Here is a 14814-nt window from a genome sequence, read left to right as displayed (position 1 = left end):
GCATCGAGACAAACACTTTCATGTCTTTGAAGGTAACCTTTACAAGCGTTTCCAAGTCTACTCTTAATCTCAGCTGATATCAACCTTTGCAGTTGATTGACGATGACCTCTGCTGGGGTTTTTTTTTAGTCCAACTGCTCACTGGCCTTCTCTAGAGTCTTTTCCAATGTCCTGTCAACCATCATTCACATCCCCGTCTGCGTTTGTGTAGCCTCTTTTACAGTTTGAAACAGAGGCGTGCTCATTTTCTTCGCTGTTGTCAACATCTGCTTTTAAGGAGATAGAATCCTGAATAAACTGAAGTGCCTTGCTAATGTGACTGAATGATCAGTCCAACTGCCACATCATTCTTGTTGGCATAAGGATGTGTATTAAACTGTAAGTTCTCAAAGTGTCAAAGCATGATCATAGCATTGTCACAGTCTTTTGTTGTCTAACAATTACATGAATCAAAAAGAATGCCAGCCAAAAGGAGTGTGGGTTCATCACTGTCATTTTAAACTTTCTCCATTTCTAAGCAAGACTGTGATGTTGAATTATGCTGAGGCCAAATAAAGACACTTTTCGGTAGGTTCAGTCACCATTTTCAAAAGATGTATTGTATGTAGGACAATGAGCGATTCCAGGGCTCAAACTGTTCACTTTGCATAAAAGATCCAATGATTAATTTCTGTTGTACATCAATCTCATTCCAAGGATCGCCAACTCCATCCTTAGGTACAAAAAAGGTGGATTACAGTACTGGTTGATTCAGTTCTAGATGGGTACAGTATTATCGAATCTTTTATGTGAATGGGGAAGTTCAAAACCGACCTACCCTATACATCTTTGGACTCTTTATGAACCCTTTTGCAGATTGTTTGCCTTAATTACTGTTAATGCATTTCTTGCACTTAATGAATAGCCTTTTTCTCTAGCTGTATCTAAAACGGAAGCTAGTGGTGATCAGAAACCTCGAAGACAGAGCACTATCAATGAAGGACAGAAGAAAACACATCCAGAAGGGTCTTCAAACTGGGCCTGGGCCTATGTCAAATTTATTAGGTGAAGAAGGGACATACTATATCCGAGTCCTAGGATAGAAACAGGAGACAGAATGGGGTGGTCTAGAATCAGCAGAAAAGGAAGGGACATTTCCTTAAGGACAATGATGTCCATAAGGAAGGACTGCCATCTACAGTAGGCCCATATGTCAAACTAGAATGCTCCTCTCAAAACAGTGGAAGAGTTTTTCAGTATTACCTAACACAGGCCTCTGCAACCTGCGGCTATTTGCTGTGGCTTGGAAAAAATAATATTTAAAAAAAAATGTTTTACTTTGTAATTCTAAATGTGAAGATTGTGGTTATTTTGTACCAATATAAAACATTTTTTTTCTCAAAATATGCGCCAATGTGCGACACATGCGGCAAGATTTATTGATTTATTCGTCTGAAATTTATTTGGGGCTAATAATCAGAGGCATTTTAATTGGTGATAGGTATGATGAATCCCATTTAATGTTAATAGAATTGGTTAATTCTGGATCTGCGCATTCTCCTCTAGATTTTTTTTTCCTTCCCAAGTTGTACAGGTTATAGGTCACATTAACGGTGGAAATGGAAAGTTTTTTTTAATTAATGAGCTCTCTTGGTCTCATTTTTTATTTTATTTTATTAAATAAATAAATAAAATAATTAATTATTTATTCCAACCCTCACATTTGAACATAGGCGTATAGACTTTAAAAAAAATAAAATATCCACGTCATGTGACATCATGATGCAAAGATCTCCTCAACAGGGGGCTTTAGGACCGAGCACTGACAGTGCAACGCAACTGAGAGCTTCCATCATAATGGCTGGACGTGTGTAAACTGACCTGTTTGTTTACCGAATCGAACAGAACCTTGAACGTTTGTGCCTCGATTGCATATAATCAGTGGTGATATTGATTTGCGACTGTGTTTTGTGGCTCGCTCCATACAAGCCAATGGAGCACATCCGACTTCCAAAGGTAACCGCAAATCTGATTGAGTCATCATTTCCGCAATGCACCTTCCTCACCCGTGTCAAGCCGTCACTCGGTCTGTAAGGTTTATATTCAGCGGTAAAGGACATACAGTCTCCATTGAAAGGGAGTACGCGGCGAGAGCCACGTCGCCTGATCGTTTGAGAGGGCGTTTCAGTGTAACCTAGGCTGTATCAGTGCAAGTCAATCCGCGGCGAGTGTCAGAGGAGATTGAGAATGACGTCATTCGTGAGGAATGATAGTTGTTTTTGATTGTGCGTCTGCTTCCTCCACCAGGTGGAGAAGGTCAGGCTGCTTGACAGAGTGTTCACCAAAAGAAGCAGGTTGGGCACCCTCTACCTGACGGCCACCCACACCATCTTTGTGGAGAGTGAAGGTAGAATGCGCAATGAGACATGGGTAAGTAACGGAAGGAATGATCAGGATCAGTTCAGTGTTTTCAAAGACAAAAGTACTTTATGAGTGTTCTTTCCTCTGTAAATTTCAGAGCATAAACTATATTCTTTTTGTCTCATTAGGTGCTTCACAGTTTGGTTTTCAGTGTGGAGAAACAAGCGACCACGCCGTCTGGATGTCCTCTGCTTATACGCTGCAAAAACTTCCAGGTTCTTCATTTTGTCATACCTCAAGAGCGAGAGTGCCATGATGTACATTTGTCCCTGCAGCGTCTCTCTCAACCAGGTGACTTGCTTGCTTTGATCCTGTTCAGGTTATTACTGCCACTAAGCAGGAAAAGCGATTCATGAGCAGTTTGACTTTTGTTGAGTTGACTCGTTTGCATGATAATTAAGTCAGTGATAGTCCAGATTCAGTAACTGGAGTTGACCCTCCACAATATTGGAGTGGGACTGTAATCCCGGAACCTTGTGATTTTTTTTTTTTTAGACATAGCATCTAAACATTTGAATAACTTGACATAATCAGCACATTTGGTTATCAAAAATGTGATATTCGCTATTTGCAGGGCATGGGGACCAGGCCGGCCTGTAAATAGTGAAAATCGGCCTGATATACACTGAAATACATTTGGAGTAAAAATAAATAAATCAACACCCCCAAAATAACCACAATAGATTAAAAAAGGCTTTGCCAATCTTTGACTTCCTGTCTAAACATGCGAGATTCTGATTCTCAAGCTGACATCTACCAACCTTTATTTTACCTTGTAGAGCGCTATGCTGAGCTCTATTGCTTTTCATATAAACCAAACGATGATGAAAAGGAGAGACGACGGGAGTGGGACTTCTTGGACCTCAGAGCTGAGTACAGCAGAATGGGAATCCCAAACTCCCTGTGGAAACTCTCCTTGCTTAACCGACACTACAAAGTCAGCGCGCTGAGATCCGTGACCAAGCACATGATCTTCACACATGTGGCCCTTGCAATAACTAGGTTTTGTTTATTTTTGTAGGTGAGTGAAACTTACCCTGCTGAACTCTTTGTACCCGAGTCAACAACTCCGTCAGTCATCACGGGAAGCTCCAAGTTCAGGAGCAGAGGAAGATTTCCTACTCTTTCATACTACTACAAAAAAAATCATGTAAGTTGATGCTTTGTGTGTGATCGCTCATTCTTTAAATAGTCAGAAAACAAATCTTGATACGAGCAGTATCTTTAGAGTACGTGCTTTTAATTGAAACAACTTGGTTTGTGATTTATTCATTAAAACAGTCTGGTCACTGTAGTAGAGATAGACCGACTAGGTTTTTTCAGGGCCGATACCAATACCGATTATTACTAGTGAAGGAGACCTATAACCAATATTTGGAGCCGTTATTCAGTAAAAGGGAAAAATATTGGCATTAAAAAAATTCCAACTCTTAACTCTGTTGAAACGTCATAAAGCAGAATGTTTTTTTGAACAACTTTTCAGATTAGCAAAATATTTATTTTTATTTTTTTAATCTTCAACAATCGTCATCTATGTTTTAAAATTCTAACAAAAACTTCACGGACAAAACTAAATGAAAACTAAACAAGTACATATCATAGTTTCCTATAGTTTTCTACAGTAAATATTTTTTTCTAAAATTACGAAATAACTGAAATGTTAAACTTTCATGTATCTTTGTTTTACTTTCAAAATCAGTTCCGAAGGTCAGCACCATCTCTTTTAAAGTTAACAGAAAATCTAAATAAATACCTCCCTGAGGTCTACACAGTTTTAAATGGATCTATTATTATCAGATTAAAAAAAAGAAAAGAAAAAGGCAGATACCGATATCCGTCAAAATGCCAAATATCGGCGCCGATAATTATGGAGGACCAAAAGTGCCAAAATTAAATAAATGAATACACCATTAAATAATTAAATAAATGCCTCATTAATTAATTAAATGTTACATTTATTGATTAAATATGGAATTAAATCAAACTAAACACAATTGGTTAGGCTGGGTGGCGCTATTGACCTCACTAGGTGCCTTACCATTAGACTCAGATTTACGCTCTTATGAGGTGCTTTTTGAGACGTGTTGAAATGGTTTCCTGTAGTCATGTGGCCCCGCCCGGTAAAAGGAAGAAAAGAAAGTTGGAAGTACAGGGCCACTCGCTTTTGTGTCGGACAAGTCTTATTGAGCCAAGGCTGCCGCGGCTCCATAGACGCATTCTATTTATTCTTGTGACGTTCATAAGGAGCCGTTAGCGTGACGTGACCGCCTACAAGAACTGCGGGATCTCGCGAGAGTCGAGGCGGGACATTACGAAAACTACGCCTCAGAAGCAAATCACTCTTCAATGGAAACACCTACAAGTCAAAACTGTACGTTAGGGAAATAGTAGAAATATCACATTTATTTTTATGTTGGTTTTGCACAATAACAAGCCTCGATCAATCTATATCAGCAAAAAAAATCCATCACCTTAGCCGCCATGTTTCTAACCTCTTCAAGCCGAAGCAGTCGATTAGACAAGATTTGAGTGAATCAGCCCCGCCCACTAACTTTGCTGGGCGAGTTTGACAGATAAAATAAATTCATGAAATGCTGCAACACAGAAACATGAAATAAATAATTATATATATATATATATATATATATATATATATATATATATAGGTAATTTAATGACACATTTATTTAATTAATAAATGACACATTTAATTATTTCATGACACATTTATTTACTTATTTAATGGTGTGTTCATTTATTTAATTTTGGCACTTTTGGTCCTCCATAGATAATCAGCCTGGCCAATAATTTTGTTTATCCCCATACTGTAGTATAATTGACCATTCTTTTTGCTTAACTCATTTGCTCCCCAAAACTTATAAATACATTATATTTTAAATATTACCATGCTCCCAAAGACATATTTGTACGTTTTTAAAATATTTTTTAGAGCATACAGAAGGCTTAGATGCAGCCTCTGAACTGAAGAGAATTCTTGAAGCAATGGTAGTTATTACAAAAAATGGCCAGCAGGTGGCAGCAGAGTATAAGAGTTCAACCAAGGCCATGTTGCAACAAGCTCTTCCCCCAACGGGTTTAAACAGATTTGTGAATAATGATGAAACTTAGCTATATTCTTGTACTAATTGCTGCAAAACGGAAACAGATAGAAATATATATTTTGTTCCTGATGAAAGAAGAGACTAATATTTTTTTGGTAGGTTCCATGTTTTCATAACAATAAAACACAATGTTCTGTGGACCTTGCAAAATCTGTCAAAATCCAATAAAACAGCAGGGAGTGAAGGGGGTTGCTTCAGTGAAAATGGCTGGGAGTGAATGAGTAAAAAGAAAAAAGAAAGTTGTCTGTTGGGTTGCCCAGCGTTCTAAGTAAATATGTTCAAATGTTCTTTGCGTTCAATTAGAAGTCCTGTATGACTCTTGTGCTAAAGCATCTTGGCCACATTTATGTTCATCAGCCTTAATGTTCATAAATCATTCTATTAGTCCTTAACACAACAGTTGGGAGTGCTTTATGAGTGTAAGGTCAACTTCCCAGGGTTGAGTGTCCAGTGTGTGAAGACCAAAACATACAAGAGGCTTAAGATTTGGTTAATGGGTCTAAAGGGAGAACTGAATAATATTTCTTGGCTTCGTCTCCTGTGGCTAATAAATGGCGATATGAGAAAATTATTCCTCTTAATATGCACGGTAAGTGCTTCAAATGTTTTGTATTTGTCCCCCAAAATGTCCTTTTAAAGTAAGAACGGTAATAACTGACAAAAATGAGCTCAGTGTTATTGATTGATGCAAAAGGATCCACATGTGAAGCTTCCCCTCGCTTCCCCCCAGGCAACCATCTGCCGTAGCAGCCAGCCTCTTTCAGGCTTCAATGCTCGCTGCTTGGAGGATGAGCAGATGCTGAAGACTATACTGAGGTCCAATCCCCGCAGCGACTTCATGTATGTGGTGGACACCAGGCCCAAGGTGAGCCCCCACGGATGGAAAGAATAATACAAGTCATGCAGTATTGTGGTGTATGTTCAGGTGGGCTTTATTTTCCAAACAGCATTTTTGCAGCTGGATATGCTCATAGAAAAAACACTTGGGAGAATTCTTAGCTCTTGTCTAGGTACACCATGATCAGTATTACGTAACTGTAATTGGTTTCCAACGTCAATAACAAACTAATCTTCTAACGACCAGCCAAATATCTTTCCAGTTAAATGCGATGGCAAATCGAGCAGCAGGAAAAGGCTATGAAAATGAGGACAACTACTCCCACATTAAATTCCAGTTCATCGCCATTGAGAACATCCATGTGATGAGGAACAGCCAACAAAAAATGCTAGAAGGTACAATAATTCTCACAGAGGCTTTATTGCTGGAATGTTGGTTGGCAGCGCACTCATCAGTGTTTCTGAAATGTTTTCATCACTCCAGTGTTTATGGAAAAAATGTATGATATTTGGCTTCATCTTTCCAACTCTTGTTATTTTCACATGTCTATAGTACAGCGCGACCCCATGTTATCACTTCGGCTTTTTGAGACGAACGCAGCCAGCCAGACTGCACTGTGCTGCAATCAGGCCTCAATTGAGCCCACAGGAGAATTTCTGGGTATTGTGCCGGGGTGATCCCAGGAAGACTTTGAATCCATCTGGGTTTTATTTCTGAGCTATTTTGGTTTCCTGGAGTGCACAATCTGCGACCTACCCCCAAAGCAAAACTGAGGGCGTGAGAATGATGTGGTTCCTATTCTGAAAAATTGTAGCTGCTTTCCACTTTGTTATAACTTTTTTTTTTTTTTTGCCTCCTGGCAGCTCAGAAGAGTATTAAAATGTTGAGACAAAACCTCTGGCCTCCAGATATTGCTAGTGTGTCCGATCGCATGCTGAAATGCAATTTTATAGACCCCCTGCAAGCCACCTAACCCCCCCCCCCCTCCTGCCTGGCAGCATCAGCTTGAAAGTTTCATTTAGGTGGTAGTCTTGCTCTCGTACAATAAGTTATTAAAGTAACACTAATCTTGTTCACCTGCCACGCTCTTATTGCCCCAGGAACATACACAAATCTGCACAATTTCACGGTGCTAGTGAAAATGGTTATTATCAAAAAAGTTTGTCACAAGTATTGAATGATTTTTAGAATTGCTCATGTTCCACAAAAATGTACACTTGTTGCGGGAATAGACTGCATTTTCAAGTTGTAAAAGATAACATGAAGTTGTGAAAAACATGGCACACAGATTTTGAAGAGCCTGCCCACTCACGACTGATCAAGTATGAACACAATCAAGTAAATCTTTAGTGAGGCTTGAAGCATTTACGACTTTTACCAATTATAAGTCAAGTTTCGCCTATGACTTGGTGGTGTGGGTGGGTGAAGATTAGCCATTTTCAAGTGACTGCCAGGCTACGTGGAAGAAACGCTATCAGGTCAAAGTCAAACTTGAAGCAGACCTGCATTAGCTAACAGCATTATCATCATTACGCTTCAGATTACAGGAACACATTTGATTGCTTGCCACATGCATGAATCTGAATACTAAATGCTACAGAGTAATACAGTATATAGAAACTTTTTATAGTTGAACCCTTCCCACAATCTTTAAATCACTCAAACTTAAAAGATAGTTTTAAAATATCCCCGAGTGCCTTTTGTTGCTCAGTTTTTCAAATAAAAGACAAAGTGTACTCTCTTCAAGCTGTATGTTTGTCACTCACAGTTGAACTTTACTATAAAACTGACACAAAGTTGATTAAACATGGGATATTTTGAGCATCAAAATGTTTAACTAAATTAAATTTTGTCTTAAGAAAAAGTCTGCTAGGTTAACGCTACCTTACAATGTGAAATGCCATAGCCGTAATAACGGAAGTTAGCGTTGATGTTACAATAATTATAAACCTTCAAACAACTTCTATTTTAATACACATGGAGTAGCAACGTGTGAATAAACAGGAGCCCGAAGGAACCTAAACAATGAACGGCGATTCACTGTAAAGCAAACTCGTCTTCAATGAAATGAGTCAAAAGGAGCGTCTGTTAAAGGAAATGTGTCTTGAGCACGTGTGTTATTGAATAAAGTCTAGTTTTTCCTGCCACTGAGACAGCTGTGTTGTGAATGCAGTGTGTGAGCTGCGTTCCCCTTCGATGTCTGACTTCCTGGAGGGCCTGGAGAGCTCAGGCTGGCTGAAGCACATCAAAGCTATTTTGGATGCAGGCCTCTTCGTTGCCAAGGTCAGTCTGCTGATTAATCCCTGCTGTTTTCTTCCCTACTACTATAAATATTAGCTTGTACTGCAGTGTTTTACTTTTTTTCTGAGTTGATAAATAATACAATAATGCTCTATTAATATTACATAGTTAAATATTTTGACCCCATTAAAAAAATACTGTTTATTACAGTCAGGTCCGTAAATATTGGGACATTGACTCTATTCTCATTTTTGGGGGGGGGGGGGCTCTAAACACCACCACAGTGGATGTCAAATGAAACAGACACCATGAGCTTTAAATGAAGACTTTCGCCTTTTACTTGAGGGTATTGCATCCAAATCAGGTGAATGCTGTAGGAAAGTTTGTATATGTGCCTCCTACTTTTTAAGGGAGCAAAGTAATGGGACAATTGGGCAACTCAGCTGTTCCATGGCCAGGTAGGTAGGCTGAGCAATATATTGAAAAAATATCAATATTGCCATATTGGCCCATGCAATATGCATATCGCAAAGACATGCAGTAAGTTTCTTATGGAATTGTATGTTTTTATCTGAATTTGACCAGTCAGGCCCAAACGTAAATGTGTATCACCATTATCTCAGGTAATTACAATTATTTAAAAGAATACATTGAGCTTGCATATTTTGCCATATGAATTATTTTTTTATTCTTTCATTAGATAATAAAAATATTATTTTATATTTAATATTGCAATAATGTCGATATCGCAATATTCAACAACTATATCTCATATTGTATGTTTTTCCAATACAGTATTGTGCAACCCTACTAGGCTATCGTGTATATGTATTATGTATGGCTGCCAATGGAACTGGTTCCCTTATATTTATTGCTCTAACAGCAACAAAAAGCAGCAGGTTGTATTCTGAAGTGTTTCAGGCAATATTACCGGCTCAGGCAAATGCTTCAGAACTTATTGGATGGCGTTCCACAGTACAGATGGAACATTTCCCGAAGCATATGTAGTAGCAACCGATACATTTTTAAGGCATACAATTGTAATGTTATGCAACAGCCAATCAATCACCTGACCTGAATTCAGTTGAACCGATCACTTAATTTAAATAAAACTGAAAGGAAGATGCTCCAAGAATACACTCTAAATTTTCCTGATACCTCAAAACTATGTCAATTCCTATGCCGTAAAGAAGTTGAAGTGAACCATCAAAGTGTAATATCCTGTTTGTGCGTTGCAGGCCATCGCCGAAGAGGGTGTCAGCGTCCTGGTTCACTGTTCAGATGGTTGGGACCGAACTGCTCAGGTGTGCTCTGTGGCCTGCGTGCTGTTGGATCCATACTACCGGACCATCAAAGGACTCATGGTACAGACTGACTCTACTGACACATACACAGAGTGGACTAAAGTAAGGGTGGCCAAGTAGTCATCTAATGGCTCCATTCTACCAGGAACTGAAATTGGTTGAAATCTGGGATCTGGGTCTCTTTGTTACATCTGAGCAACTTCTACTTTTCTGTGATAATTTTGGAATTTGGAATGTGTCTTTGGAAGAACATTTTGGGTAGTTCATCCCAAAGGTGTTTGGTAGAGCTCCCACACCAAACTCTTCTTTGCTATTTATGGAAGAATTCAGCTTTCTGCGCTGGGGCACAGTCATGCCTGAAATGAAAAGAATTTTTAGCAAATTGTTTCCACAAAGACGCGGGCATAGAATTCGTCCCAAATTCATGAGCAAAATGGCATTAATATCAAATGAAGATAAGGGGATGATATATTCCAAGGGTGTCCAAACGTGTATACGTGAAAAAATTGTGTATTGTTTTTGTTTAAATTATTATTTTTTTTTTTTTATGTGTGGTGATTAAAGTGGGTCAAGCATCTTATTAGAATAGATCTGCACCTGTACGTAGTAGAATTACATCACCATATTCAGAATCAAAGCAAGCAGAATCTAGACTAAGACAACCTTGACACACAGCTGGAAGTGGCACGAACAATTGCGATTGCATGGTGCGTCTTGGTGAATAATGTGTGAATTGTGGAAGACAGTGAAGTGAGAGATAAGATGCCACCTGTTGTAGAAAGATCATAGTACAATCCAGCCAAATGGTATGGGCTGTGTTAAAAGTTAAGAGTTAATCTTATGATATGCGACTGGCCACTAAAAAACAGATATTGGCCTGCAAATGACCTCCGGGTCATAGTTTGGACACCCCTGCTCAGTCCAACCTCCTGATTGATTTCGTAAGGTTTGTCTCAATACTTTTGCCCATAAGAATGTTTCTCAACTACGGGTATGTGCTAACCATTAATATAAGATTGCTCATCACATGACTTGGACATGTCTTTTTTGCACTTAGGTTCTCATCGAGAAAGACTGGGTCTCCTTCGGCCAAAAGTTTTCTCACAGGTTTGATTGATGAGTCGTTTCATAGCATGATGCTTTAGACGTTGTGGTGTAGTCTAACACTCCTCACTTCCTATTCAGATGTAACCACCTAAATGGCGACTCTAAAGAAGTGTCTCCTGTTATCGATCAGTTCTTGGAGTGTGTGTGGCAACTGATGGAGCAGTTTCCCTGCGCATTTGAGTTCAATGAGCGGTTCCTAATCACCATTCACAGCCACATCTACTCCTGCCAATATGGCAACTTTATTGGCAACAATCAGCGGGAAAGGATAGAACTCCGGTAAGATTAGCCCCCCTGCTTTTAACAGTGTACAAAATGAACTATATATTCTTTATTCAATATAATTTCACATCATATAGAATTTGTGAAAGAACCCACTCTCTGTGGCATTATCTGTGGTCCAACCGGGCAGATTACACCAACCTCTTGTACAAACCAGACCTCAGCCAGACACATGGACTCCTTCAGCCATCTACCGCCCCCTATTGGTTCAAGTATGTCACAGCATTTATTTCATACAAATGATTCATCTGGTTAAAACTGTTATACAGTGCTCTGGCAAGGTTTCTAAATGGTCATGTCAGTGTTGCATTGAATGTTTTCAGGTGTGGGCACTTTAAAATATCAGGGGTATTTAAATTTGGACGTTCCACTGTATTTGCAATGAATTTTGCCACTTTGTAAATCACTAGGAAGACTTTTCCGTGTGTGTTATTTTAGGATTGTCAACATATTTACACAGTCAGCATCCTTTTGTCCTTTTGACTGCTCTGTATAAATGCAAAGTGATCATTGTTTTGTTGTCCAGATTTTGGAGGGGGTTGTACAACCGATTTAACCGCGGGATGCACCCTCGACAGTCTGTAGAGGATTACCTACGGGCCATTCAAGAGGAAACAGAGCAGTTAGAGGAGCTGCTTGCCTCGCACAAGCAGGTCAAATATATATATTTTTATATTATATTTTTATTATCTTGATAGCTTCAATGCTAAAGATGCACTTGTCTCTCCTGATCAATAGAAAATTTCCAAACTGGAGGAGAAGCAGGTGTGCCCAAAAGCAGCCACCTTTGATAAAAGCCCCACAGCCTGGGTTTTTGGCAATGATGTCGGCCTGGCAAACACCCCTCAAGACTACACCTCAGGCTTTCTGACCAGCAGCCCCTGTCAGCTAAAGCCACCACGCAGCAGCCTGACCCTCTCGCCCCAAGACTTCAACAAAACGTACGACTCCAGCAGTCACTCCAACGGCAGTGATCTGGAATCTGGGATAGCGGACCTGAGCTGCCGTTCGCCTTTTAGTGAGGAGAGCAGCCGAGATCAAGACTCTGACGATGCTGCCTACTCCGCTACCTAAGCAATGTAGCATATAATGGAAAATGTAGCAGCTGCCACATGACCCTAACAAGCACTACCTATATATGCACTAAAAACACAGGATATTAGCAAATTTCTGTCGAAACTGTTTTGTTTTGCATGAGGTGTGGTGGACGCTCCCTGTTACTTTAATAGTTCAACACCGTTTGCTGTAGTTGACCACATAACCTGAAGAGTTTAATTGCGTCTTGTCTGGAATGTGTGGGGGGCAAATTAAAGCGTTTTGAAGACAGTTTAAAATGGTGAAGTCCATCATGTGCCTCCTGAGCCATTTTGTTGGGCCCATTATCCACTCCAAAATCATTATTACCCCTAAGTGATCCACTTCAACGCATCATTTTGTGTTGAAGTGGTTGTGGAAGTACATCCTCTCTTTCACAACGGTCTTCCATATTTTTATGTATCAAATATCTTAGCGGTATAAAAATACATTAAATAGCCAAATATGAGGTGATGCCTTGTAGTGGAAAAACTTGAGCTAGGAAAGCTTTGTTTTATGAAATAAACATTTGAATAAAAGTTAATTCAGAACAAACTCAAACTATGATGCGAAGTAAATGTGTCCCATTATGCTCATTGGTGTGAATTTTTGTCTACTGAACTGAGTTCATGCTTGTGTCTGTAAATCTGGTGTATTACTGTACTGTACAATCCTGCCAGTGAACAATGCAGCGTGCAAATATATTTTTGTACTTTTTTTTTTTTTTTATCTTTCTGTGTATGCATGTCATTATAATAGTGGAAAAGTACTTGATTAAGTTAAAATATTTTGACTATGGATTTATTCATGTGAAATGAGAGCCCATTTTGGTTCTACTATACTGTTATTAAATTCTAAAATTGTGTTTATTGTTTCATTCTTTGTGAAATAAGGTTGCTCTTTCCTGTAATCTATAAAATCCCTATTATTGCATTTAAATGGATCTAATTAAAAATACTGTACAATGCCATCTACCCTGTATCAAAAAGCACATACCATGTTGATTCATCCTTTCACTTCATTATACACCGCATGCTGGAAACAAATATCTTAAGCTGTAAACAAGTAGTTTTATCAATTTATAATGCTGATTCTGGAAAGACCCAACTGATGCTCGTTTGATCTGCTATTTAGAGCCATGTCAAACAATCCTACATATCGGACGGAGGTGACAATCAGAATTTATGAATGTAGACCTTGTATCCCAGTTGTGAGAGCACTGGTCTTGGAGAAACATGGGGCATTGCGTTCCTAGTTCTAGACCTATAGGTTTATAGTAGTTGAGTGATGCGGACCAAATACAGAAAATAACATTGAGAGTGACTATTTGAGCACTACAGAAAACACTTTTAAATAGAGTCAATGATAAATGTAGAGAATATAAAAGTACAGTAAAGCAAAACAGTGGAAATTACGTGAAATGTTTTTCTATAGCGGAATACTGTAGATTAAGATTACTCATATCACACACACTTTAAATTGGAGTTATGCATTCAGTCATTATCAGACATAGTATTAGCACACATTTTCACTTCCGTATTGATTTATGATAAGATGATTAAAGATTAATTAATTGTAATTTACCATCAGTAGTGTCTATAAATAAGTGTATGGTGCCGGTGTCACCAGTGTGGTGGCTGTGGGTCCCCAAGGATCACATGAGAAGCCTGTGGGCCTGTGTTAAATTTAGCTCACCATGATGGAACATTGTGATTTTCTAGGGATGCTAGAAAATGTATCATTTGAAAATGTTAACACTGGCAGGAAAGTGTTGCATTTTGAAGTGCTTTGAGCACCAGTATCTCCACATAAACGAATAGGCTAGGCTAGCATTGATTATTGTTGATCATATACAATAGTTGCTTTAATAAAGGTAATTTGAGCAAATTTGTTAAATCATAAGTGTGTACCCGACTAGTAGGACTTCACATTATAATCGTTACCAAAGATGTAGCTCAGTGTTTTTAAAAAGTTGGTGACTAGTATTTTACATGCAAGGCAAAGAGGAGAAGAAATAAAAATAAAATAATTTAATCTATGTACAGTTTATTTAATTATTTAAAGTGTTTGTTTGCGATGCAAACTTGTTTTTATTTAGCTGAAAATGTTTTCCATCTCTGTTCAACGGAACAGTATTCTCAGAGAAATGAGCAACTTACGCACGTGGCGTAACGTCTACGCGATGACGTCACGCTGTGGGTTAGCTATGATGGCAACCGCAGGTTGACATCCATTCAGTGCTGAATTGTAGACTATTAAAACAAAGTTAGAGGGAAACTCGCGGCACAGTAATTAAGGTGAATTTAAGAGATTGAGCTAGTAAACGTTTGAAACACACACAAGCGCGCGTTTTGGGGAAGGGTAAGTTAACGTAGCTTCAGTGAGTCCAAGTGGCACCCGAGTGTGAGTGAGATAGTGTGTGTTGTCCTCCTGCTCTAACTTGACT

At 38.9% G+C, this 14814-nt stretch overlaps 2 protein-coding genes across 6 annotated transcripts in view; both read left to right on the top strand.

Annotated features, from left to right (window-relative positions):
* The first annotated feature begins 476 nt into the window (after positions 1-476).
* mtmr7a (myotubularin related protein 7a) lies at positions 477-13233 on the top strand. Of its 4 annotated transcripts, none has more exons than XM_086085405.1 (14): positions 477-567; positions 2287-2409; positions 2529-2691; positions 3180-3337; positions 3422-3550; positions 6253-6387; positions 6623-6755; positions 8534-8643; positions 9840-9965; positions 10963-11012; positions 11091-11291; positions 11372-11506; positions 11821-11947; positions 12033-13233. In XM_086085405.1, exons 2-14 carry the CDS (start codon positions 2392-2394, stop codon positions 12366-12368), a joined length of 1821 nt encoding a protein of 606 aa, XP_085941531.1. In that variant the 5' UTR covers positions 477-567; positions 2287-2391; the 3' UTR covers positions 12369-13233. The 4 variants fall into 4 exon arrangements, 3 of the variants coding, with proteins under 3 accessions (XP_085941531.1, XP_085941530.1, XP_085941532.1); XR_015096003.1 differs by lacking the exon at positions 477-567 and adding an exon at positions 1788-1995 and having other exon boundaries at positions 11425-11506; positions 12033-12180; XM_086085404.1 differs by lacking the exon at positions 477-567 and adding an exon at positions 1788-1995.
* Positions 13234-14547: 1314 nt separating this feature from the next.
* Positions 14548-14814, top strand: part of cnot7 (CCR4-NOT transcription complex, subunit 7) — a 9351-nt gene continuing 9084 nt past the window's right edge. The window contains exon 1 of one of the 2 annotated variants that reach the window (XM_086084585.1): positions 14548-14665. The gene's annotated coding sequence lies outside the window, so the exon portion shown is untranslated. Of the gene's footprint in view, positions 14730-14814 lie in introns of both variants that reach the window. The other variant, XM_086084584.1, reaches the window with a different exon arrangement.

This window comes from Leptonotus elevatus, chromosome 9 (genome assembly GCF_054856555.1).
Source record: "Leptonotus elevatus isolate MCC_2025b chromosome 9, RoL_Lele_1.0, whole genome shotgun sequence".
NCBI lineage: Eukaryota > Metazoa > Chordata > Actinopteri > Syngnathiformes > Syngnathidae > Leptonotus > Leptonotus elevatus.
The sequence above is the reverse complement of the archived record's forward strand: the minus strand, read 5'-3'. Positions and strand labels throughout refer to the sequence as shown.

Excerpts from the sequence above, each read along its gene's own strand:
- mtmr7a (XM_086085404.1), top strand. The coding sequence starts at position 1,972 with ATGGAGCACATCCGACTTCCAAAG. Across the intron at positions 1,996-2,286 it reads AGCACATCCGACTTCCAAAG|GTGGAGAAGGTCAGGCTGCT; the intron begins GTAACCGCAAAT and ends TTCCTCCACCAG. Across the intron at positions 11,948-12,032 it reads TGCTTGCCTCGCACAAGCAG|AAAATTTCCAAACTGGAGGA; the intron begins GTCAAATATATA and ends CCTGATCAATAG.